This window comes from Pleurodeles waltl, chromosome 6 (genome assembly GCF_031143425.1).
Source record: "Pleurodeles waltl isolate 20211129_DDA chromosome 6, aPleWal1.hap1.20221129, whole genome shotgun sequence".
NCBI classification, from domain to species: domain Eukaryota; kingdom Metazoa; phylum Chordata; class Amphibia; order Caudata; family Salamandridae; genus Pleurodeles; species Pleurodeles waltl.
The window spans coordinates 1,447,715,317-1,447,742,268 of NC_090445.1; the positions used below are offsets into that span (position 1 = coordinate 1,447,715,317).

General features: G+C 42.5%; 1 protein-coding gene across 1 annotated transcript in view; it reads left to right on the forward strand.

Annotated features, from left to right (window-relative positions):
- The window catches only part of FRMPD2 (FERM and PDZ domain containing 2), a 393,759-nt gene that overhangs the window by 36,825 nt on the left and 329,982 nt on the right, over positions 1–26,952 (forward strand). The window contains exons 2-5 of the mRNA XM_069240896.1: positions 15,423–15,549; positions 16,776–16,930; positions 20,720–20,785; positions 24,286–24,471. Coding sequence (XP_069096997.1) covers positions 15,432–15,549; positions 16,776–16,930; positions 20,720–20,785; positions 24,286–24,471 — 525 coding nt within the window. The 5' untranslated portion in view covers positions 15,423–15,431. The remainder of the gene's footprint in view (positions 1–15,422; positions 15,550–16,775; positions 16,931–20,719; positions 20,786–24,285; positions 24,472–26,952) is intronic.

Here is a 26,952-nt window from a genome sequence, read left to right on the forward strand (position 1 = left end):
AGAACCTGCCAATAATTCCAAGTAATTGATGTGCAACCTTTTCTCCTAATTTGTCCATTTCAGCCATTTTGTATAAGAAACAGTTCTTGCCACCCAGCCACTTAGACATGCATCCAACTCTATTATTGTCTCCAGAATTCACCTTGCATTCCAGGCTTCGATATGTGTTAACCACCAAAAGAGTTCTTCCTTTAAGATGACATTCAACCTTACATAATTATTATACCACCTTCCCTTCCGAAAATACTCTCTTCAAGGAGTGTTAATGCAGAGGTCCCGTAGAAGTAGTTCAAATATTTGAGGACAACAGGCTTAGGACTCTAGTAATCTAGACAACTCTTTTAAAGGAAAAATGTCCTTGCTCAGAATTTCCCTTAATTCTCACCGGACCTCGCTTATCTTATCTGCTGAAAGATTCAGCGAAGAACACTCCAAATGCACTACTAACCCTAGAAACCTTATGGTCCCCACTGGTTCCAAGATGGATTTTTTTTATATTTGCTATATAACATAGCTCCTCCAACAAACACATTGTCAGGCCCATCTTTTATATTAACACCTTCTGAACTTGCAAAATGTTGTCCAAGTAAAGAGACAAACTCTTTGCTGCCTCAAATAACCCTCAACAGTCTTAATAATTTGGTAAAGCACCACAGGGCATATGACAGCCCAAATGGTAAACAAGTAAACTGACACCACCTGTTTTCCCAATAAAAACCTAAATATCTCTGATGATCCTTGTGAAAAGGAACTGTGAAATAGGTACACAATTGCAAAAAAGAACAGATGATGAACGGAATGCGGAACAAATCATTCGCCTCAGTCATTGTTAAATAGCTGTAAAATAGGTATCCTCATTATCTAATCAAATTATCCCATAGTTGTCAGGATTTGCAGGAAGTGAATGGCAGAGTCTGATGTCCATCTGCCCCACTCCCCTGGGTGTGGCACTGCCTGCACATGAGTAAGCACATATAGCAGAACCGAAATCCAGAGGAAAGAGGGAACAGGAATGAGCGAGAAACAAGACAGCAAAGGAGCCACAGTCCTGTCTGGTGTAAGTCAAAATTCAGGGGGCTCACTGTAGTGTGCTTACAGGTTGTCAAGCGTTTTCTGTCAATGCAAGAAACTGACAAAGTTCAAAGTCAGAAGCAATGCAATAACAAAGGTGGTTTTCTATGTTATGCTTACGGTCTTCAGAAATGCAGGATGCAATGAACCTTAGCCAACATGGCGGAAGCCAGTACTGGAAATGGTGAACTAAAGGTTGGAAGCAAACCTGGAAAATGGAAAGGTAGATTCAAGGGACAAAACACAGCTAACCAAGCTAAATTGTAGTCCACAAGCAAATCAAAGTTCAGGGCACAGTCAGGAAACCAAGGGAGTTGAAACAAGGAACAAAACAATACATTTGAATGGTGAATGAACTACAGCGATAGAGGAGGAGCCATTAAAAACCAAGAACCTGATAGATTTAGGCTAGCTACCCTGGTGCACCAGCCACCATAGGCTGGTCTGCCACAGACCCACAGGGAGTTTAGTGCAGCTTCTGTTGCCAATTTATTCCACATCAAGTCCCTGTGTCCCCACACCCTTTTATTCCTGATAATCATGGACCCTGAGAACATTCCTTAGAAGGTGAGTAGCTTCTATCTTGAAATGGTGATACACTACCCACTGATTTTGAGCGTGTAAGTTTAATACCGGCCTCCTCTGTGAATTTTGAGAACCCCACCTTTTCTTCCGCAACTAAAACAGATTGCTTCGTTTGATCTCTTCCACAGCCATTTTTGTACCATCTACTGAAGCTCTTTCTTGACCTACAGTGTTTCCTGCTCTGAAGAATGAATCTGACAAGGCAAATAATCCTGGACTGCCAGCTGTACAAATTCTATTCTGAAACACCTCACAGACTCTAACTCCCAAGGACCCTCTATAATTTTCTCCCATGCTTACACAAAGAACTCAACTGTCCTCCTGCCTTTAGTAGGGAACAACTGGAATTGAAAATTCCACTCACCTGAATATTTCTGTGAACTTTGTCTTCTGCTCTGATTGCCTATTGGCCTACACTCTCTTCCTCACTGGGGGTAGAAGCCTATGGCACTCTGGGAATCTCCCAATATTATTCTGCCTTTGTAGAAGGATTGTTCTTGTTAATTAATATGAGGCCTAAACTGGTCTGGCCAGGGAAGCAACCTCACCCGGTCCCATTTCTGCCTAAAACACCACCTACAATGATCTTTCTCTGGACTTTATCCAGATTGAAAATGTAGCAGCTACTTTCCAAACTTTTTGAGGAAATTATTGCCAAACAAAAAGCCTTATGTCTTAGGACCATCCTCTGTGAGAACCATATTTACCAATTTGAGGTCAATTCTTATGGTGATTGATTTCCTTTTTTCCACTGAAACTGCACCATTGACATTTCCTAATAAGCACATAGTGCACTGAAAACAAGCTCTTTAACAATATATATGTACATTCATACGCCTCACGACAGATTTCTCACCTATATCAACGATTCTGGCTACTGGCTGAACAACAGCCAACAATATAACTTAATACATTCTCAAAGATATTTCTAGCCGTTTCTTTGGGTCTTTCACCATTGTTGGGATCTAATTCAGGGGCACAAATCTTTATTTGTAATTACTGGCCTTGAACACTCAAGGATTGAGTGACAAAGGTAAACACTTTTTTATTCACAAGTTAAAGTTTAATAATAGTTTTTTTATGCCTGCGTAGACTCTGCAGTCGAGGCCAAAACTTTTGTGCGTGAAAATATATGACTGGACTATCTGTATATCCATTTAGACAGAATGGAACCCATCCTCAATGTTTAAGAAAGAGGAGATAGTATATAATTCATGTCTTTAATGTTATAGAGTACACTGTCACTACTTCAAACTGTTTGCTTTGAATTACATGTAGCTTGAACCAAATTAATCAAAATTTAATTATATAACAATCTTGTTGTTAGCCCCGTTGTGATTAATTATACAGTTAGCAGTGGGGATACATTTAGGGTTAGACAGATGCTTGTGATTAGGGTTAGGATTAGTCATATAATATATTTGTTAACCAAATGTAGATGTGAGCCAAATTATTCAAACTCTTGTATTTTCCAATGCAAAAGAGCTTTTGAACTATCTAAATGTAACCATTTGATTTTAACAGTGCCATTCACTCTAAAATAGATGTACAAATTGCAGAGAAGTGTTTTTAATAATATAAATGCAGTCCTTAATATATCTATTTGGCTGTAAGGATATAAGAGAATGTCTTTTAATAGAGTAGTGTATACCAGGTAATGTTTGGCTAATTGTGATTGGTGACCTTAGGGTTATGTGGAAAAAGCACTATTCTGTTATCACCAGTCAGTATATGATTTATCTGTGCATGTAGGCAACTTCACAAGTGCATCAAGGCTTGCAAAATATGTTATTAGTATGTCTGCTAAGACCGCATGCCATATGATACCACAAAGTGTATATTGTACACTCTTTGGTTTGACTGTGTCACAAATTTGTGAATTTTCAAATTTACATAATAAAAAAATCTATTTAGGTCATATTAGGATTAACAATCTTGTTTGAGAGATGTGTTTTGGTTCAAGTAATATTTGCAAGGGTGCCATATTTGACTAAGAAAAAAGGGCACATGGATCAATTTTTTATTCCACATAAAATTAGACATTCTGAGATGAGGAAAACATTCAGGCAGTATGGTCTGATTATAGCACTTTAAATTGTCAATTTGTGCAGGGTGTTTGTGGTACTCCCTAAATAAAAAAAAATCATCAAATCGTTTTTTTCCCAATATTGTAAGTAATGGTGAACCAATTAGATTTTACCTCTTGTATTCTTAAATTTATTTTGTTTTGATGTAAATGCCATTGTACATTAATTGAATTGTTGTGTGAGATTTTTCTCTAAAGCCATTTGGGTCATCTCCAAACACTCTCATCAAATAGTTTGCTCAGATTGTTGTACATTTTTATTTTGGTCACAGTCTATATGTACATAATACTTTAATCCAAGGTATCTTGGGATACAAAATCATTTAATGACTCTCACATAGACATTAGAAAACATCTGAGAAAGTGCATAAGCAGTACTGACTACTGTAGTAAATAACATCTGCTAATAAATTATCAGTAGCAAATAAGATATTATCACTGTGCTTGTAAGCTGTTTACCAGGACAAATATCATATTAAAATATAACTATTATGGGTCTTAAAAATAAAATAAAAAATGTATTGTATTTTTCAAGGTTAGAACAAACATGACGTGAGCATACATTATGATAGATGGGTACAATGTCACTGTATACCACGATTGGCATAATCATTTACAAAAATATATGTTTCCAATGTGTGAAGAAATAACAATGGCTGGACATTTGACAGCCATGGGGCTTCATACTGCATCTTGTCTACAGGGATAGAGGAGAGTATCTGCTGACTGTCACTCTGTTGTTTGGACCATTTGTTGGCTCTCCCTTTTAATGACCGCATAAGTCCTGGGCAGTAGTCCCGAGCCCAGGGCTGTCTGACCCTTCCCCCTCCACCCCATTTTGATTCCCCTCAGTGTTGCGGATTTCAGTTTGCTGACGTAGGTATACTAGGAACGGTTCCCAGATGTTCCTGGGGTGGAAGCGGGCCGGCATGAGTTCCCAGTAGTTAGGTAGCCATTCTTGGCATTATGTCACATCTTCCAACCATGTCTTTATGGTGGGAGCTGGCTTCCTGCCTAAATGCATGGCCACTGTCGGCTTAGCTAAAAGGAGTAGCATTGTAATGAGCTTGCGGTTCTGGGCAGGGGGGTTGGGGAGGTCCGTCCGCCTCAGACCCAAGCAGGCCAATCAAGGGGCCATGTGGAAGTGTCCCACCTGTGATTTCTTGTATAATGTCATATATTGTTGCCACAGAGGGGAACTTACATGCCAGATGGAGAAAATTGGCCTGTGGCGCTTTGCAGGCATCTGTTGTCTAGGGAAAGTCCCATTCTGAAGAGTGATTTAGGGGTGTTAGAGAGACAGAGGAATTTAAAGTGTATGAGTCGCAGTCTGTATTTTGGTGATAGCATTGTCAATTGATTACAGCAGTACGTCCACACCATCTCTGTCAAAGGGGAATTTTAGTCTGCACTCTATGCATCCTGTGATTTTGTGTTTGTAATTGGGGCATGTGTGTCTGCATTTGGTTATAGAGTCTTCTTATCAGGTTTGTGGATGGAGGTGGACTTGTACATCTGCTCAAGTGGTGGGAGCGGTGGTGGGGGTCTTGGGAACAAGCCGCGTTTCGTCTGACATGTAGCTTGTAAATTATCGTATAGAAGGGTGTCAGACAAGGTGGTTGGCACCCCTGGCAAGGCCGTAAACAGCAGCAAGAATTTATCATCCGAGTAGAGGTTTGAGAATGTAGAAATGTGCCGCATCTTGGCACGCGCCATTGCTTGCCTGTCCTGCAGTGGAGGGAATACAGGGTTATTGACAGATGGGGCATTTAGTATTTCCAATCCAGCATGCTTTCGCAATCCCTCCCATGCCCACCTCATGCACTCCACTAACTATTATGTTTACCTTTGTTTTAAGTACTGATATAAGATTGCAGGACTTGCTAGAGAATCTTCTATTACAGCAGATCACATACCCAGATTTTATTGGTGTATTTTTCCAAGTGAATGATCTGTATTCTTTCCTCTCTTACCAGGGTTATTAGTCTTAATCTTTCTTTCAAAAGATTGTTGTGTATATCAGCCAAGCTGCAGTGGGCCTGATTATTCTGTGAATCTCTTTGAGCCTATTATGTGATATCAACTAATGTCCATTGTTAAAAGAAATTGTGCCGGGGGGGGCATGGCCAAGATAGCGGCTGAGACGGGCGCTTAGTGTACAGCTCCGCCTCAGGCCGTGGCAGAAACCTGATGTATCTTGCCCATCCGACCACTGCATTTGGATAAATATTGGCGGCCAGACGTGGGCACAGTGTCGGACTTACCAGATGCCCTTTCTCCTCAGAGCTTGGCACTAGAGGATTGAGGAGGTGTGGAGGGGGTGCTGGGCGGCGCAGCATGTCCCGCTGTGCTGTGATCGGTCCCAGACTTGGAGTGACTGCGACCACTCCTGCCTTTGGCCCTGCTTCTGAGCAGGACTTTGTTTCCGGATCGATGACACTGGGGGGGGGGGGCCCTGGTGCCTGACAACCTGGACCTGTGGAGTGTACCCTCTGCGGTGACCAGGGCATAATCAGAGGTGAGGCCTGTTATATAGCAGGGTGCTCGTGCCAGATCCTGGGGGACCTGCGCTTTCCCTCGCTTCAAGCCCTCACCCAGTGAGCACAATAACTGGCGGCATTTGAGGGTGGTGAGGTGGGGTGAAACCCAAGGCAACCAGACACTTTCCGCAGGATGGCCAGGGAGGGCTCTCCATCCCGGCTGCAGCAACGGATGCCTCAACAGCACTGCAGCACCTGAAAACTACGCTTCAGGCACACTCTAGTCAATTCGAGAAAATCTTGCAGGCTATTCTGGACACAAAAACATAATTGGAAAAAAATGTCAACCCTCTCTGAGCGGACCACTGTAAACTGTCTGACTGGGTCGCTGAAACTGAGTCATCCCTGGACACCATGGGGCCCATTGTCCAAGAGCTGCAGGAAAAAATGAAGCGGCTTGGTGCAGAACTGGCGACCTTACACCCCAGAGTGGAGGATACTGAAGGATGTTCTTGCCGGAATAATATGAGTTTCCTGAAAAAAGTGGAAGGTCACAGTGCAGAGCTCTTGCTAGAACACTGCCTAATGGACAATGTACTGCAGGGAACGTTCCCGTAATTCTTCTCCATAGAACAGGCTTATAGAATCCCTGACAGGTCACTACAACCTGGGGGCCCTCCCCACCCACTCATCGCCGGCTTCCTCAAATACAGAGATCGAGACATGATCCTGCAACGCTTTCGGGCTCATGGCCCAGGGCACTGCTCAATCCTTGACAGAGGATCATGAAAATGGGGAATGGTTGACACCTTGTCCTCGTCACCACCACTGGAATCGATCTTGAGCCAAACCCACTAAAACCCAAGCAGCGGCGGAAAGAATCGAGGCACTACAGGAGACAGCATATTAACCTGAGAATGTCTTCAGAACGCTATGGGATAAGTCCTAGTCGAACTCTGACTCGGATACGGGGAGTTCTCAGTCCACCCTTCTTGACATGACTAAAAGCCCTGATGTTACTCCACAAACAGCAGATGACCTCCGAATTTTTGCTCATGGAAGTGCCTGCAATGACTCCTTCCGCTGTGCATTGCACCCAGGTGTTCCCCAGAACATGTCTGTAGACATATTAGGGGTAATTTATGGCAGTGCAGGGACCACTAATCCTGCCTTCACTACATCCCCAGAAGATAGGGATTGTGGTCACCAGACACCATATGTTAATAGGCTAGAATAGACATTATTCTATTTCCCCCTTACTCATTGTTTTTAATCATGACAGAGGGTTTCTCTTTTTTCAATAAATTGTTCTATTGGGATTTCTCCCTCTAGTCATTTTTAACAGCATCTCCTTTTACCGATCCCCACATAATCACATTCACACACCAGCAAATATTCTCTATAAAAGATCTCTGGCAAAGAGCCCCCTTGAGGGGCCCGACAGGCATTGCAGCGCTGGCCTGACGAGCAGCAAAGTTTGATGATGAAGCATGTCACCAATTGGTGAGTGAGGGCTCTCATTCCAGATTTTGGATATTCACAGGGACCTGTTTTTTCTTTTCTTTTTTTCCCTCATTGGGTTTAGCTTTCTTTCTCCTTTTTGTGGAACTGTGCATTCAGTTGTTTTGTGACATATTAGGGGTACCTGTTTTGATGTTCTTCCAGTGCATGCAACATGGAATGACAGCTCCTGCTGACAATCCTATTTGCCCATCTGCAGTCTTACATGGTTTCTGGCAGCTGCTTAGGGTGGGGCCCACCGGTGTCACAATCGGATGCCCATGCCTCGACTGCAAGTACCTCTACTTGTGAAGGTTTCGGATGTGGCTTTTATTCTGTTTTACCATTTTTATTTTTTTGAGCCAAGGTAGAGATACATAACGGATAAGCCTATCATGCCTCGATCAAAGATTTCTACATGGACAGATTTTACCCCCTAATGTTATTTATTTTCTCTCCTTATCGAACCGGGGATAATTGGCGGTGAACCCCTTTGCCACCAGCTTTGAAGTTTGATGTTTATGGTTGTTATACTGGTTCTGTTTGATTAGGTTTTGCAGAATGGGGAGGGTGGGGTGAGTGCAGATGGGGAGTTTGCAGTACAGGGAATAGTAATTTTAATACATACACAATACACAGCCATCAGTACATACAGTCTCACTCGTGGGTGTGGACCGCGATGCACATGTTCACACACGTCGTTCCATCTTGTGACCTGCACTGATAATGTTGTCCCTTGCTACAAAGTAATGACATGGAATGTACGCGGCATGGCAACACCAACTAAAAGGTACCGCATTCATGCATTTCTTAAACGTTACAGTGTGCACTTTGCCATACTACAGGAGACACATCTCATAGAAAGCGAGCTTTGGGAACTTAGAAAAAGGTAACGAGGATAAATATATAGCAACTTGTCATCTGCATTTGCCAGAGGGGTGCTGATATGGATAGCGCCGGGGGAGCCATACACTAGGCAACATCACAGGGTGGACACAGGGGGCCGCTACATTGTCCTAGAGGGACTGCTATACGGAGTGCCACTGTCAATTGTGAGTATCTACGTGCCCAACCTTGCCCAGGGAGACTTCCTCAGTACTCTTATGCCTGCCCTCTTTTGTGACCTGCTGGCTCCCTGTTTGTGGGGAGGTGATTTTAACTGTGTGCCAGATGTGGAACTTGATCAGTCATTTCCCCCATTGCAAAGCGCAGTCAGTAGAAAGACCTCCAACTGTTTGGGATCCTGGGCTGGTGATAGGGAGCTCCACGACTTGTGGCACACTTGGCACCCGTTAGTGAGGGAATACTCCTTCTACTCCCCAGTTCATGACCTCCATACTAGGATAGATTTAATGTGGGGCTCTACCTCTTGAGGTCAAATGGTTGTGCACTCAGAGTACCTCGCTCGTACGGTCTCAGACCACTCCCCGTTGCTGCTCACTGTGCAGTGAGGCAGACCAGATCCTACTATTCCCACGTCACGTTTGCAGACCGAAGCTTTATTAGACTCTGCATTTAGAGAGGTGCTTTGTGGCTGCATTGCACAATATTTGAAACACAACAGTGGTTCGACTGGTCTTCGAACCACGGAATGGGATGCCCATAAATCAGTATTGAGGGGCCAGTGCCTCCCAGCCCCAGGGGGTGTTCAGCGCACATTGCACAGGGAAGTTGCTCAGCTGGAAAGGATTTTTGGACCGCACGCTTCAAGGGGTTTCTCCACTTCTGGGGTTCTCTTCTGCTGTCATCATTGGGAAGAGTGGCAGTTTCTAAAATGTTTATCCTTCCTAGATTGCTGTATTTTTTGCAGCCTTGCCCATAGGTATTCCCAGGAGTTTCTTTCAAGAATTGAATGGTTTACTATTGGAATTAGTATGGGGCAACAAAAGATGTTGTGCAGCACTGCCAATTCTACAATGCCTGCTCCTGGTGGGTGGTCTGGGTGAACCAAACTTTGAACCCAATTATGCTGCAGCATAGTTGCAGTGGCCCCTCCGATGGTTCGGTACCTATGCCAATGTGGAAGCTGAGCAGATATGTGCGAGATTAGACTTGACTCCCATATACTTTGGCTCTCAGAACGCACACGGCCGCTGTTCAAGGGCACCATCACAGTGAAGACTGCTTATGTTTGCTGGCACCGATACTTTCGGGGCAGGTCTTGCACCCCTCCGTATTCCCCCTAATCACCATTAATCAACTGGCAGGTGGAACCCACTTAACCAGGACTCATGATCTCGCTCCATGGATAGAAGCGGGGATGGAGACACTGGGAGGCTACTTTGATAATGGCACCTTTATATCATATGATGCCGTAATGGAGCTTACCTTCCTGCGCCTGGGCCATTTCCTGACCTACAACGCTATTCGTCGATTACTTAGCACGGCTTGGGGTGCTAGTGACACTGAGCCATTGCATTACCCCATCCTTCACACATTACTATTAGATATTGGCCCAAAGAAAACAATAACACTGTTGTATGGAGCCCTATCAGAGACTGCTACCTGGTGGCAGCATTTACCAGATGGAATTCTGTTCTCCCACAACCACTGACACCCAAACTTTGGATTGTAGGTTTCCAACAAGTGAGGAGGGTATCTTGTAATCCCAGATTCCGCTACACACAGATTAACTTCATCCAGCTGGCATACTTATTCCCACAAAGAACTAAACATATGTTCCCTGTTTCTACCCCCAGATGCCCGCGGGGGCTTGATGAGGTGGGTTTTTACCACATGGTATGGGACTGCCCCCCCACTGTTGAGTGTGTGGAGTGATGTTGCTGCTGAAATTTCTGACTTAACAGATCGCTCGTTGGCCACTGCTTCAGAATCCTGCCTATTGAGCATCCATCCCAGAGCCAAATAGGACAAATATCTCCACAGATTTGCTGACCTAGCATTTAATCTGTATAAAGGACAAATTGCTATGCAGTGGAAGGCGCCTCTGCCGCTGGAGATTTCCAGATGGCAACAGTTGGTACTGAAATGGGCGTGGGTGGAGGCACGTGTGCTGAGATCCCTCTGCGATAGGGGCCAGCTGTGTACAAGATACGACACTTGGGACATGCATGTGGTGAAAATTGAAGCCAAAAATGATACTTGTCCACACTGAAGAGGTTAACATCCAGCATGATCCTATACCATACCTACTTATCCTTATTCACGAAATAAAGGGTTGCCCATAGTGGCTGAACACATTCAAAACATTAACAGGGCAAACACTTTGATATCCTTGACGGACTCCTACCCGATGGTGGTGGGTTCAGATTGCTCCGCATCCCCATAGCTTAGTCTTTAGTGCTCTTGTGCATATGGCTCTCCTGAAGTCCAGTTATGTAACACCCACACCTGTTTTACTCACTTTCAACTTTCTACTAATGTTATTGCCTGGGTATTATAATAATGAGTGTTATCTGTCCCTCCTTAGATTGTACTGCGGATTTTGATTACGTGTCTCAAATGTCTTGGGATGCCACCCCCTTTACTGCGATTGGGTACTGTTGAAGTATTATAAATCAATAAGACAGGTTTAATGGTTCCCCAACACCCCTCTGTCCAGCTAGAAATATGAGTCAGCTGTGTCCATTTCTAATAAATGAGCACTGTACATTATTCATTAGTTTTTTTGCACAAACATGCAATTTCTGGAGCTTGGAAGACAGCAGTAGTTGAAAAGCTGTTGAAGGCGTCTTCTTTTAAGTTGGGGGGTTGAAGCAATTTCTGTTCGATCATCCTACTGCTATATTTCAAAAAGCTCATGGAAATATCCCATAGCCAGCTACTAAATTTGAACCGTGTTATAAGCTTTGTGAGCCTTTCTAAGCTGATTTCCTGTAAAGCTGCCACATAAAGCCCGAAGTGCTGTCTGTGCTATTCGGGTTTTATAGCGTGTTGATGCTGTAGTACTGAAATGCTCATTCTGTATTCTGTTACATCTCCCATTCACTTTTATCACCTTCAACCATAACATATCGATCACGACTCTGGTCAAAGCTAATTTTACAGGTGTGGTCCTGAAATGGTTTAAATCCTTTGTGGCTGAGAAGGGACAAGCCAGTTCTCTCTTTCGCCTTTCACTTTAGAAACCAGAGAACTAAGCTGTATTGTCCAACAAGGGTCAAATTTATCCTCTTTTCTCTTCAAACTGTAGAAGCAGCAATTGTCCAGACTACTACATCACGCTGGGGTCATAACATCCACCTCATATTTGGCTTATCACATCACCCACGTGCTAAGGCTCTGGCCAAGTGCCTGGCTATCACCTGATAATTGATGTGCTCCAATTTTTACAATTCCTATCCTGCTTAACACCCAAGTTGTTTCTTGTGGTGCAGTTTGTATGGCCTGAAGTTGCATCTGTTCAGTTGAGAATTCTCAAAAGAATACTCCCTTTTATTGAAACTTGGCTGCATTTGCTGGTGGTCAGAGCCCTAATTACTCTCGATCTACCTGGCATCCCCGGTGAAGATCCTCCACCACCTTTGTTTTGGTGCAGAATGCTTCTGTTGGCTGATCTCTGGGCTTTCTAGAAGTGGACACATTTCTCCAATGCTCAGGTCCCTCTACTGACTTTGTTTTCCGTATCGTCTCTTTCCAACTAATGATAATTGCAGTTCTAAAAGGCTGACAAATGTTGCTAACATTGTGTTGTTTTCATAGCAGCCTGGCATCATGTTATGCTCCATACTGCTGCACCTCGTGCAGCCGAGCGATAGAGCAGATGAAACAAAGGGCTTTATACGTAGTACTCCACCACAAACATGCGGAGTTTCATGTCTGCCAAACTCACAATTTCCCTGCTTTGTTTAAAATCAAGGGGCCGTCAAGTTTCTGCTGGCAGAGCCTCCGTTGTCTCCACCAGCAGAAACCTTTGACCTATCACTCAACAGACATTGGCCCATCGGTCAATGGTCATCAGATTGCCCACCTTATTGAGGACAGGTGTTCCAATATAATTTTTTCCTGTGCAGCACTGCATGGGAAAGAATGGTTTTGCTCTACAGGAATTCAAACATATATCCCCTCACGCTAGGAGAAAAATCCCAGTATATGGGACCATTGCTAGGAGAAATCTTCCCAGGAATGGACATTTATTTTTGTTTTTAAAAACAGAGCCCCACTTTGGATGGTTGTTTTTTTTTTTAAATAAAGGAAAACATATTTTCTGTGCGGGTGCATTGAACATGGGGCTTGAACAGCAAAGCTTCAATGTCTCCAGGTTAACCATTCTGGTGGTGGTTCCTCTGAAAGCACAGAGATCTCTGCCTGCCAAGCAGAGACCACTAAATGTGACAGGTTGTTCGTTGCCAGGGCAGCAGAGTACATCCTTCTACAACCTGGCAGAACAGAGCACAGCATCCCAATGTCTAATAAGCATCAGAGGGTGCAGTTTGAGTCAAAGCATGTCTGTTAGCGTTGAATGTACTGTCGAGATGGCCTGCCACAAACCTCTGCAAAAAAGGTCTAAAACAAATATACATTCGAACTGGTTTTGCCCTCATTTAGATCCGTTTAGTGGCAATCCAATTTAGCGCTTGTTTTCTGCCTTAATATAGGGAGTTGTTTACCCACGCCTTTGGATAGGGTTAATCTTCACATTGTTTCAATGCAGAATGTTGTATTACCCATTTTAGTAATTACCACGTAACTCTAAACAGGACTAGCATAATAAACATGTTGTAATCTGTCAATCTCATATTGGACACGTTTCCTGCAAAATCTAAAAAAGCCCAAGGTATTTGTTTTACACTTTTTATGCTTTTGTTAATGCTGTGCGAATTGCAAAGCTGATGGGTCGCAAATTAATTTTGTATTTTAAATGTTTGCCAGCTTGCTGAAGCCTTCTTTGCCAGTAAACCTAAATTTGGGATTAAGCGGGACCAGAATCTCTCATTCTGGCAGATATTAATGAACCATTTTCCGGCTATTATATTTTTAACCCTGAATAGAGACTATATGGAGCCAGTAATACTGGATTTTGTACTGTGCAGGTTTCACCAGTTCTGGTGAAAAAAACGCTGACATATCCCACCTATCCCGAGCAAATGGAAAGTGTCAGCAGGAGGCGCAGTCAGAGTTGGTGATGGTGGGACAGTGGGTCATGGCAGTCTTGAACCTGCCTTGGGGGAGCATTGTCTGCTCCCTCTGTGCTGCAGCAGAGGTTGGCTGGGACTGCTTGTAGACCTTGCAGCATGTTTCAGTGTCTCCAGGCCTGAAATTATCTATTTCGTAGCTTTCCGACCTGATAATTCAGGGTACAGAGACACTTAGAATTGCTTGTGGTGGAATACTAATCATCGTTATCACTCCAGTGAAATGCTGCTATTAGTATAGAGGTCACAGAGGGAAGCTGATGAAGATTTTTAAAGAAAAAACTGTTATTGTACTATCACAGCTGCAGGAACTTTCCTAGTGCAGCACAAGGACAAACCTGCAGCCACTTATATTTAGGTCGAGCGTCTAAGTGCTGCTTTTCACGACGTGTCGTTATCTATATGGGCTTTTAACCACGCCCACCTCACGCCCATCACTATCGCTCGTTCATGGTCTTGCACTTCAAAAATCCTTTGTTATCATTGCTAAATGCTTTAAGGTTTGTCCCTCCTTGGGGTGGTTTTGTTACCGCCTTGGCCATCGACCCTGTTATATGGCTAATTGCACTTTTGCCACTGTGTTTGACTGCAAGCAAACTTCTTTTTCCTTTTGTGTCTCTCCTTTGTGCTCATGCTCATGGCGTGGGGCTTTGAATCAGCCGCTTATGTGAAACTGTTACTTTTCATGTTCAATTTATGTGGCAAGAAAAGTCTGACTATGAGTTTACAACGCTAATAGCTCTAACTCGAGCAAACGCGATACCCATTGCATTGCAAATGCTTGTTTTTTCTTGCAATCTCTACGCTCATTTTCCTTTATGCTCTGCAGAAAGTGACGGAGTGTAACTTTTTAGTGCAGGAATGGAGATGAGGCTGCCACTGGGGTGACAGTGGAAAACACATTCCTGCAGCATGTTGCACCCATGTTGAGTGGGATGTCTGGCTGCTGGAATGAGCAAAGCGTAATTACACTATCCTCGGGAAATTTGAGGGAACTTCATATTAGTTTACGAAGTGTGAAATTTCTCGAATGCTTTCCACTACACAGGCATAATTAAAATGTCACCGACTCCCTAGTTTTTAGGCCTCCGCTTTGCCCTGTCACGTACTTAATGGTCAATCGGACAATCTTCAGCCTTATCAACTGCACCTTCCAAATAGTTCCACTGTTACTGACGGTTGTGCCTTCCTCCAAAGTCTTTATTTGTCCATTTAATAGGAGTTCATCCACAGACATACAGCCGCTGGGTGTTGCATAACTTGTTAGCTTGGAGGAGTCATGTTTATTATCTGAATTAACCAGACAAATAGGTCCACCAACTAAGAAAGGCCATGCACAACCACCCAGAGAATCAAGTAAAAACTATCAATTTGAAATCCTTTGCTTGTCAGGGCTGGGTGAGGTTTACGGTGTTGGGAACAGTATTCTTCAACGTTGGTTTGGGCTACCTTGCAAGAACTTATTTGAAGTACTTGACTCTTTCTTTTGATTGCTGCCTTTCTTTTGTATTATGTACTTGATAGTGTTTGTTAGTATATCCCTTCCACAGGTTTTATGCTGGGGAGTTCTCAGTAATAGGCTCTACTGGTGTTTCTCTCTTGCAGGTTTGGGAGATGAGCTACGTGACCTTGGCTGATGTTTTGCAAACACGTGGAGGACCTTTGCAAGAAGAAGAGATTTGGGCCTTGTTACTTTTGGTGTCAGAACGTATTTTGGAAGACTTGAATAGGGGTGAGTGAAAGCTGGGTTTTGGGTGTGAAACCTCTTATCATAGCCTGTGAAAATTGGTTATTTTGCTATTTTTGCCTCAGTAGAAATCTTCAAGTGAAAGTTTGTGAATTCTCTCTGATGTGATATAAAAAAAAGTCCAGAATTGAATTCCACGTGACAATGTAGGAAGAGCCTTCATTATTGTATAAGTTAGTAACATTAAAACACAGCACCAGAAAGTACTTTTAAGCTTTGTTGTATGTTCATCATTAGTACAACTGTTTGAAACAATCATCCCAGCACCTCAGAATGAAAATGCTTTCAGTAACGTCAGAGCTTTGCTGTTTCACACTTGTGCTATCGACAATGGTCAAATTGAATGGGAACTAACAGGAAATTGATCCACTACTTTTATTTTTACTGTTAAATAATTTCAATTCCTTAACTCATAGAAGCCAAGAAGCCGACACAGTGACTACTGTAGCCTCCCTAAATCCCTCTTCCTAAATGACATATTTTGGGGTCTCTCAGGTTCTTGTTTCTTGATCTTGGCTTGGCATCCCTTGATCATTGCCTGCAGGTGACTCTGTATTGTGCAGGTAGTAGTTGGTTGTATCCTTTGTACTTCAAAGACCAGAAAATGGCTTCTTTGACATCCCTTTACAAGAAAATAGATTATATTGATCTGATTTAGACCAGTGTACAGTACTCAACTTTTGTGATCTACAATAAAACATACCCATAATATCTCCTACCTGCACATGTAACTCCTATTCCATATTATTTGATCTTGGCAATTAGCACATTTGCCAAAACAGTGTGAACTAATGAGGTGCAATTTCTCCAAATAAAATGCCTACATGATAGGTTTTGTCATCACACTGACACTGCTGCCGATATAATGCTTTACAATTTAACAACCTGTTTCATAGCTTGATTTGATTAAACATCCTTCACTCCAATACTTTAAATGGAAAATGACGTACATGCCGTAGTGTAGGTATGTGGAGTACCTGTACTCTTCCATTTGAATGGTGTGTCCACTTAGAGTATTTCACTCCTTGCTACTTAAAATATTTTGTACATGAGTAGTCTTCCAACAAAGCAAGGTGCATTCAACGAAGACAGGCATTCCTAAAGTTTATACTTCTCTGTAAACCTTGGATAAGGATGAAGTTAAATCTACTTTAATCAGTTGAACTTCATCCAGCTGAATCCTTCTTCTGTCTCCTTTGGATGCCTTGTAGATTCCTGCCAGTACGTCATCAGCCCCTGGTCCATTCTTCTGTCTATCACTGGAAGTTTGTCTTTGCAAGATGTGTCTCATCCAGAAATCGCCACTTTCAAGGCTCCAGAAATGGTACAGACACAGAGTAAAAGTAAACAGGTGATGTTGGCCAAGGTAAGAGTCATGCGAGGAGGTCGAGGCTCCATACTCAAAGATACTTTGCTATTTGAACAATGGAAATAATCTTGAAGCCATAACTTGGATTATGTTAAACAACCAAAGCTAAACTGTCATAACTATACACGAGTAATTCATTTTTGATAACTCCAATGTTAAGTTTATATATGTGTGGTGTCAGTTGAGGTGCTACATATAGTAAGAAGGGAAGGGGGCACACTGTTGGCAAATCAGCACCAGTTGCCCCAAGGGCATTCCGATTGTTGCAGTTCATAGTAGTTCTGGTACGTAAAAATAGAAAGTGTTCACCATCAGTGTTATCGCAGCTGCTGCTGGACATCTCTGGACACATGGGTTTCATGGCCATTGGTAGTAACAAGAAGAGGATAGCCATTTCCATTTGGGGATGTCTGAAATGATGCTTGTAGAAGCTCAGGTAAAGTTCCACTTCAAGCATGCAGGCCCATTCCATGACTCATCAACCAAACAGCTCCAGGAATACCCAAATAGTTACAGGGTGGAGGAAACACACTTCACAAGTTCTCCCAAATGCATTCTGGTTGTTGAACTCTGGGGATGTACCTGTGGCTTAAAGTTGTACACAACATGATATATTGAAAGCAGTGTACCAAGCACCCCATACTTAATTATACCTAATTATATTGAAACATATGTTCAAGGATATCCAGTACTTGCTGTGCCAATACAGGGTACAAACACTATTGTCTATGAATATAATCTTTCTTATGGACTACATCTAAAACAATGCACTGGGAGGAATGTTCCTGGCAGGCAGAAAGTCTTCTCCCCTCCACCATTGTTTCAACTTCCCTTTAGGATTTAGTGTTATTATATAATACTGGTATATTATATAGGCTACATTTTAGTTTTTTTTAATTAGTGCAATTGTATAGCTGGTAGATTGAAATATAGCACTCTATTGTGCTTCCCATTGGCCGAATGATGGGTGTACAAATATCCTTTTCTAACTTGATGAATGCATAATGGATTTGCCGTTTCTATATACATATGATTGACATGAGAACATTTTCACCAGGTTCACATGTAAATAGGAGGGCTAGAAAATAATAAATAAAAGGAACACCTCCCAAGCACTCTGTACAAGTGTTTTGCTGTCTAATCTGTATTTACTCAAACAAGGATCTTTATCACATTAGTCAAGTTAAAGTTGAAAGCCACAAGACAGTTGAATATGTAAACTCTAAAGTGACTAAAGCAGAACTCAGTGAAGAAGGTAGTTTTGGTTAAATTAGAAGATCAACAAAACGTAAGACCTGGAAAGGATAAAGTGGAAACCTGGCACTCTCAATTTAGAGAATAACGTTGAAATGAGAAGGAGTGTAGCTTAATCAGTGAGATTTGGTGGGTGTGAATCTCAAATTTCCCAACTAAAAAAAGTGGTGGGTTGCAGAGTGGAGGTGTGAGATGACCAAGTTAGGGGTGGACTGTTTCTAGGAGGAACATGATTGTACTGATTTTCATTAGGCGGGCCTCTTTCTAGAGTGACACAGAGGGCAAAAGATTATAGGTTGGAATGTTATTCTGAGCAACTGCAAAATGTTAGACTATGTGCAAGCTTTCATCCCATCATCGTTTGGGTGTCTGATTGCTAATACTATGCCTGAGACCGGTGCAGCTTTCCAAGCCTCCGTCTGCCAAGGCTTGTGACTCCCAAAAATAGTACATTTGCTGCCATTCAAGGAGTACTGCAGGAGCTGCCCCTGAACTCAAGTATGCGAAGAACATAAAAAAGTAAAACAAAATATATGAGAAAATAGATTAAGAAAGAATAATCAGATGCTTACCTGTGCATTAAATAAGAAGGAGAAAAAATGAGAAGTGAGAAGTAGTGAAATTTAAAGTATAAATCCTACAGAGACTGTAAATCAGACGTTTGAACATGGATTTTTTTATAGAGCAGATAATAATAATTTTTAAAAAACATGTCAAACAAACTAAAAGAAATCAATGCATAATTCAGATACTGCTGAACCTAATCAACGTCTTCAAGCAGAAAGCCATATATAATTCCAATAACAGGTTTTATACTAAAAATTGTTCCATGCAAAACTGAAGGGAACCTTTTTTAGGAAGTGATAACCCAGTAAATCTATTCACTCACATAAAACCAAAAGTCAAATATTATTTTCGCAGCAGCATACTACAAAAAAGTAATGCAAGGTGATTTTGGCCCTCATTATGACATAGGCTGTAAATGCCGCCTACCGCCACGGCGACGACCGCCACAAGACCGTTGCTGTGGCTACCTACCCTCTGCCATATTATGACCATAGCTGGGATTCCGCCATAAGGCTGATGGAATTACGGCTACAGTCCTGGCGGCGGACGGCGGTAAGGTGGCGCTGCTGCCAGCAGCAGCGCCATGCCAGTAGACCCCGCCGACTGTATTATGATTCATGATATGGCCTGGCGGTGTTCTGCTGGCATAAACGTAGGACCCCCTGCAAGCAGGTAAGTCGGGTGCTCCGACAGGTGTCGGGGGTGTGTTGTGTATGTGTGTGTGTGTGGGGGTGTGTGTGTATGTTTCTGTGTGCATGCATGCAGGTGTGGTGCGTTTGGAATGCATGTGGCCATGAATGGATGTGAATGTGCGTGTATGTTGTGATGTGTGAATGCTGTGTGCATGTATGTATGTCAGTGTGTGTGGATGTGTGTGTGCATGGATGAATGCATGCGTGGGTGAATGTAGGTATGTGTGTGTATGCACGTGTATGTCTGTGCGTGTAGGTGTGTGTATGTCTGGGAGGGGGAGGGTTGGGGAGGACTCTGGGGAGGGGGAGGGGGAAGGGGGAGACCCCTATTAGTGGCAGGCGGTAAAAAAGCAACGGAAACCATATCGGTGGCTGGGGTCACATTACCGTGGACGGCCCAGTGACGGGCTCTGGACTGGAGACTGTAGTCTCCAGCCCGGCGGTCGTTACCGCAGTGGCGGTTGGTGTGGTACATTGGCGGTTTGGCTTTTGCCAAACTGCCGATGTCATAATATGGAGGTATGTACCGCCAGCCTGTTGGCTGTACTACCGCAACTATAACACCGACCGCCGGGGTCATAATGACCCCCTAAGTGTTTTGTGTGAGGCAAACAATAAATAAAAGGTTGTAGAAAAAGTACATTGATTAAAAATGCGCCAAGTAAAAATAGCTGCATAGTCCTGTTATTTTCATCAGATTTGGGTCTATTGGACTCCTTTTGTCTGTGTGACTGGTGTAGAGTGATCCTATAAGCTCAGAGATGGATGTATTATGTTAATTAATGTTATCTCAGTGATTAATATATTCTGATATTACTATGAGTGGTGTGTGCATTTTACTACTACTTTCACAGTGTTTAGTGCATATTGGTGTTTTCTGTTTAATTATGGTTGTTTTAGTTAAGTAGCTCATTGATAGGTGCATGATTTTGCTACTACTTTTCTGTCTGTTCCTACTTAAGGTTGATAGGAGATTAGTGACTCTTTTGCTCTTGTCCTCAAGTTTCTTAGGGGGTTATTCTAACTTTGGAGGAGTGTTAATCCGTCCCAAAAGTGACGGTAAAGTGACGGATATACCACCAGCCGTATTACGAGTTCCATAGGATATAATGGACTCGTAATACGGCTGGTGGTAAATCCGTCACTTTTCCGTCACTTTTGGGACGGATTAACACCTCCTCCAAAGTTAGAATAACCCCCTTAGTCTTTGTCCTGTTGCTTTGCTATTGATAAAGCACTGTTTTTTCACATTCTGTGTTTTGTCTCCCTCTAGATGCTGGTGTATTCATTGGGGATGACACTGTACTGGTCGTCTGACTACAAAGTTCCATCTGAGCAGGTGAGTGCTGTCTGTCAGCAACAGGTACTTGGGTAGAGCTCATTACTACGTATGGAATCCCCTCTAGAGGAAGAAAGATGTTTTTTGGGGGGTGCATATTTTCAGAGCCCCTGTCCTTTTTTTGGCTGAATAAGAAGGACGTTCTCCAGTGGTATCTATGCTTTCAATGAATACGGTGCACTGCTGGGTCAGTGGTGCCTGGTGCGATGAGGACAATTTGTCCAGTTCATTTTGTGGGTATATAAATCTCTTCCTGATGAAACAATTGCTCTAATGTGTTAGAGAATGTCATTGCAAAAATGAATGAACATATGATGAGCTCCTACAACAAATGTTCAAAATAATCTCGAAGATATCATTAATTCTTTCTCAAGTGGTCACAAGTGTAAAAAAAATTCTAAAATGACCACCTAAAGATATTAGGAATAGTTTCAGGGATCCTCTTATGACTTTTTGCTAAATACATCAGCCTAAGTGTTGGCCAGAGAGATCCTTGTAAATATTCCTATTACAGTTCAGACAATTGTGAGAAAACATGACCATGCGTGTCAGGACAGTGGAAGAATACCTCAGACCTTGTCTTTCATTGACATTTGTATTACCAAAGGATACTGATCAACCTACCTTCCCAGGTTTTAAACTACTTGTAACTAGCAGTGAGTCTGTGTATTGTAAAGGTCATTTTACTTTCGTCTGGTCAGAGCTATGCTATTAATGCATTGTTTGAGGCCTCACATAGTGTCATCAGCTGGACACAAGCCTAAAACCACCTCAGATACTGAGACTGTGTATGCAGTCTAACATAGGTTGAAGAATATGGGCACATGTGGTTCATGCTTTGCTGCTCCACAATGGCTATGAAGTATTTCAACCATTCTGATAAGCCTCAAGGTATCCAGCCAATGGATCATTCCAGATGGCTACTGTGCTGATTGGCTGCTTTTCAACCAGTCAGAATTGAAACATTCATTCAGGCCATTCTGATGATTGCCAAGCTGCAGGACATTCACAGGTGGTTAAGAAGATGCATAAGTGGGGATTTTCAATTACACTTTATAAAATCAAAAATGAAGATGTGAAGAGCATTGACATCCCTCTCAGAATTATAACCTCATTTAGGAAATATTAGTTTATGCTAGCCTGCTACTTAAGAGGCAACCTTGACATCCTGGGCAGACTTATTACAACATATGTGGAGGTGGCAGAATGGTTGTACAAGCAACATACAGTTACTGAAGTACATCTGGAGGTCACTGAGAGTCTTGACAGTCTCTACAGATGTTTTACAATATACTTGTGGATAGGACATTAGATCATACTGCATCTGCAGGGTTATAACAAGAAAGGCACAGGCAGTATAGCATGACTGAAGCACTCTGAAAATGAGCTCATATGTAGCTATGTATGTATGTGGTATTTCTATTGTTCACATCTAGGCAAAACCCAGTGCAGCACGGCACAAGGGCAAAGACAAGTAAAAGGGAACAAGTGATAGGAGTGGTAGCTGATTTGTGGAGTGTTAATGTGTCATTGTGCACTGTGCACTGTCAATGTGCATTGTGTTGTGGTGTTCTTTAAAGAGATGCATCTTCAACTTGTTTCTAAATGGGAACAGTGTTAGAGCGGCCCTAATGGGTACAGTGGTGTTGTTCCCAGTCCTAGATGCATAGATGGAAAATACCCGCTGCCTTGTTTTTATTTTTTACACTTCTTAATGTGCAGTCTGATGGTGTCTAGGCTGTGGGTGTGTCGCAAAACTGCAGAGATTTTGAGCTTGTCTGCAAAAGAAGCCAGGCTGCTGGTCATGTTGGTTTTGTATATTATGCAACTGGTTTTGAGGATGGTGTGGGCCAGCAAGGGGAGCCAATGCAGTTCCATCAAAATGAGGCTGATAAGCCACTAGGTTTCCAGCCAATGCATCATTCCAGATGGTTAGTGTGCTGAGTGGCTGCTCTTCAACCAGTCAGAAATTGAAACACACATTCAGGCTATTCTGATTGTTTGCAGGGCTGTCAAGCTGCAGAGCATTCACAGAAGACTAAGAAGATGCGTAGGTGGAGATTTTCAATTAAACTTTATAAAAACAAAAATGAAGATGTGAAGAGCATTGGCAGCCATCTCAGAATTATAACCTCACTTGGGAGATAGTAGTTTGTGCTGGCCTGCCTCTCCAGAATCAAGCTTGACATCCTCTGCAGATTTATTACAACATATGTGGAGGTGTTAGAATGGCTCTACTACCAACACACAGTTACTGAAGTACATGTTGAGGTCAGAGAGAATCTTGACAGTCTCTGAAGATGTTTAACATTAGACCATACTGCATATGCAGGGTTATAACAAGATAGACTCAAGCAGTATAGCATGATTGAAGGAGTCTAGAAATAAGAGCTCAGTTGTAGCTATGTATGTATGTGGAACGTCTGTTGCTCACATCTAGGCAAAAGCCAGTGCAGCACTGTACAAGGTAAAAGACGAGTAAAATTGGAACAAGTGATAGGAGTGGTAGGTGATTTGTGGACTGTTAATGCATCGTGATGTGGTGTTCTTAAAAGAGGTATATCTTCAACTTGTTCCTAAAATGGAGCAGCGTTAGGGTGGTCCTAATGGATACAGGGATGTTGTTTCCAATCCTAGGTGCATAGCTGGAAAATGCCGCTGCCTTATTTCTTTGTTTTTTACACTGCTTAATGTGCAGTCTGATGGTGTCTAGGCTGTGGATGTGTCGAGAAAGGGCAGAGATTTTGAGCTTGTCTGCAAGATAAGCCAGGCTGCTGGTCATGTTGACTTTGTAAATTATGCAACTGGTTTTGAGGATGGTGCGGGCCAGGAAGGGTAGCCAATGTAGTTCCATCAAAATGAGGGTGATGTCATTATATTTCTTCAGACCCTAGATGAAATGTGCTGCGTAGTGTTGGATGTTCTTAGTGGTTGCCAGCGTGGAGTCTGAGAGACCATGGAGAAGGGTGCTACTGCCATCCAATATATTGAGGGCTTGAACAGCAGTTCTGTTCTCCCTTTCTGGAAGGAGTGGGAGAGCTGGTACTGTCTTTGTATTTCTGGCACTGTATTCTTTAAGGTTGAGGTTGGTGTACATCGTAAATCCAAGTGACTTGGCATTCAGTGAAAGTTAAGATTCGAAATCATCAAGATACGTCATTGAGCCAAGTTCATAGAGTTTTTAACTTCTGTAGTTGCCTGTGGACATAATACAGAAGAAATCTGATCTTCCAGTGGGTATCACCCACACTTGATTTGAAAGATCAGGCCTTTGTTTTCTATACTATCTTCAGATTGCTGTAGACTTTCTTTTTCTTGGTCTATAGATAATTATTTTAATTTGTTTGTCATTGTGACACATGTAAAATAGTCCATGTCTCCTCATGGTAGAAAGATGTTTCTTTGTGAGTGAAGTAGTGTGGGTTGGTGCTCTACAGTTTATTTATTGAGGCATAGTAATTCATTTGTAAGTGTCTTAATGTTTCTTCTCGATTCCACAGCCACTGGACCTCAGCCATACACTGCATTCCCTTCTACTTACAATGTGTGAGGAACTGCCTCAGAGGAGACCTGTGTTGGACACCTTGCTTGCACAGTGCCAGGAACACCAAAAAGATCCAGCCTCTCCCTCACCGATTGCACACATTAAAGGGCTGGCACGATTGGTGCTGGGAAGTCCTACTGAGGTTAGTTGGCAGACTAATCACTTTCTCAAATTACATTATCATACAGATGCTATCTTCTGCACCAATAATTAATTGAATGCTGCTGACCTTCAAAATTGATCAGTCTTTATCTTAATGAGTAGCATAAAAAGAATGTACATATTGGAAAGCCTAGTCTGCACAGTTAAAGATAATGACTTTGATTACAGAGATGTACAAGGGGGCCAAGACTCCGCCAATCTGAGGTAAAGTCAAGAGACCATTAGAAGAAAATATGATAATGGACAACTACACTCCTTCTGTCCTTATTAGCCCCCAGAAATCAGCTTGCTGCTCATCGTCCAATTTACTTCCCTCTTTTTTGTAAACACATTTTATTGTGCTTCATATAAGCACAGTACATGTAAATATACAATAAATCAGCTTCGTAGACTATGATTGCTCCATATCCTGGCACCGGGGATGTCAGTTGCAGCAGTAGTTAAAGACATCAGCACAGAATAATGTAATTCCATTTGTTTATCATGCCATCACTGGAGTAGTACAATAGTGCTTAAAGATGTAATTAAAACAATTGCATCTTTATTAAACAAAGCTAAGATAAATAAACTGGTCAACAACTCTCTCTATTCCCTCCTTTTATACCTTTGTCTATCTAATGCTGTACAATTCAACCACCGCTTGATATATATGTCACATGTTAGAGAGACAAGTCTAGTGCCAGCTTGAGGTTATGCTTGGAGCACTCCAGCAGACCACAGAGCCAGGCTGTTGGCCTCACACCTTAACAGGGTTGCCTACACAACAATGTGCATGCATGATTGGTGTGCATGCTTGCCCAAAACAAAAATATCAAGATCCCACATGTTATGGAGCTAGGTAACTCAGGGCAAGGGTTGCATGCCCATGTTAGCATGCACAGGATATTCTCACCCCAACAGCGCATGTGTTTATTCTTTATAAAAAGAATTGTAGGTTCATGAAGCATTGCCATAGCGATTAGCGACTAAAGATGTAGTTGAACCTGTGGACTAATGGATGTAACCTTAAATACTAAAGACTCAATTCAGAAAGCTACTTGCATTTGTAAGTTTGGCTTACACACTTACATAGTCTTTTTAATAGGTGCCAGGCAACTAGTTGCAAACGTTGGTTTCACATGTTATGTTATGTCATGTTATCTTATTTTATGTTATGTTATATGTATTACTAAAGTGCACTATCATCCGAAAGTGTATCCTGGCGCTGAGCAGGTGTGTGTACTTAGCCCTCCCTGGGAAAGGTTGGTTAATAAAAAAGATAGGTCTTCAGCTTCTTGTGGAATTCAATAAGAGAGGCGGGGGCTTTGGAATGGAATAGGCGTTTGTACCACGCTTTAGGAGCAATGTAAGAGAACGCCTACCCTCCAGATCTGGATGTGTGCATGTGTTGGAAGTATGAATAGGAGTCCCACGTAGTGGACATGTGTGAGTGGTTGATAGAAGGAGATGCAACTGTAAAGGGAGGTGGGACATAAGATGTCTAGTGCCTTGAATGTGTATATGAGGAGTTTGCAATGAGCGTGTTTGTGTATCAGGAGCCAGTGGAGCTCACTGAAGTGTGATGTAATGTGAATTTTTTGTGGGAGGATAAGGATGATTTTGGCTGCTGAGTTCTGAGTGGTTTGTTTTCTTCTGGTGAGTTGCTTCATGATCCTGGGTTAGACTGTTCCTGCAGTCCAACTTGCTGGTGACTAGGTGTTAAGTGACAGTTTTACTGATGTTGCTTGGGAGCCATTTGAAGATCTCCCAAACATCTTCAGGCTGTGGAAGCAGGATGCAATGACCATGTTTACTTGTGTGGTCATGTCCAGTTTGCTGTCAATGATGATTCTGAAGTTCCCGGTGTGGGTGCTGGGTGTAGGTCTGACTTCTGCCAGCCACCATTTGGAGTCATAGTCTCATGACAGGATTAACTCCAGTGACAATTTTCATGTGTTTAACTCTACTAACTGCAGTGGGAAACGCTTTGTGAGTTTATGTGCTCCTGCAAAAGTACACATTTGTGGATGTTCCAGACCTCTTCTGTGACCATTTTCCAGCTTTGAAATCCCGTTCTGCAGTGGAAGTAGATGGGGACAATCCAAAGATTGGTGGACGGTGCAGAAAGAGATTATTTACAAAATCTGCTGTCTCATTACATTTGACATATGCAATAAGCATCATGGTCCTGAACTCTTTGGAGTTTGCAGATTGATTTGTTGAGAAGGCTAGGTAGGAAATTGTTGCAATGATTTAATCTGGAGATAGGCATTTTGAGGATTAGGCAGTTTTCTTAGAGAAACGAAGTAGAGGTAAGATCCGTTTGAAAATATGTAAATGAAAGCATATTTTGAAACGGTGTTCATTTGGGTTTCTAAGCATAGTTCACTGTTCAAAGCCACACCACAGTTGCAGGCTATTACATCTAGTTGTGGGGCTAGAAATGGCAGCAGCGCATCAGGCCAGTACTATAGCAAACAGA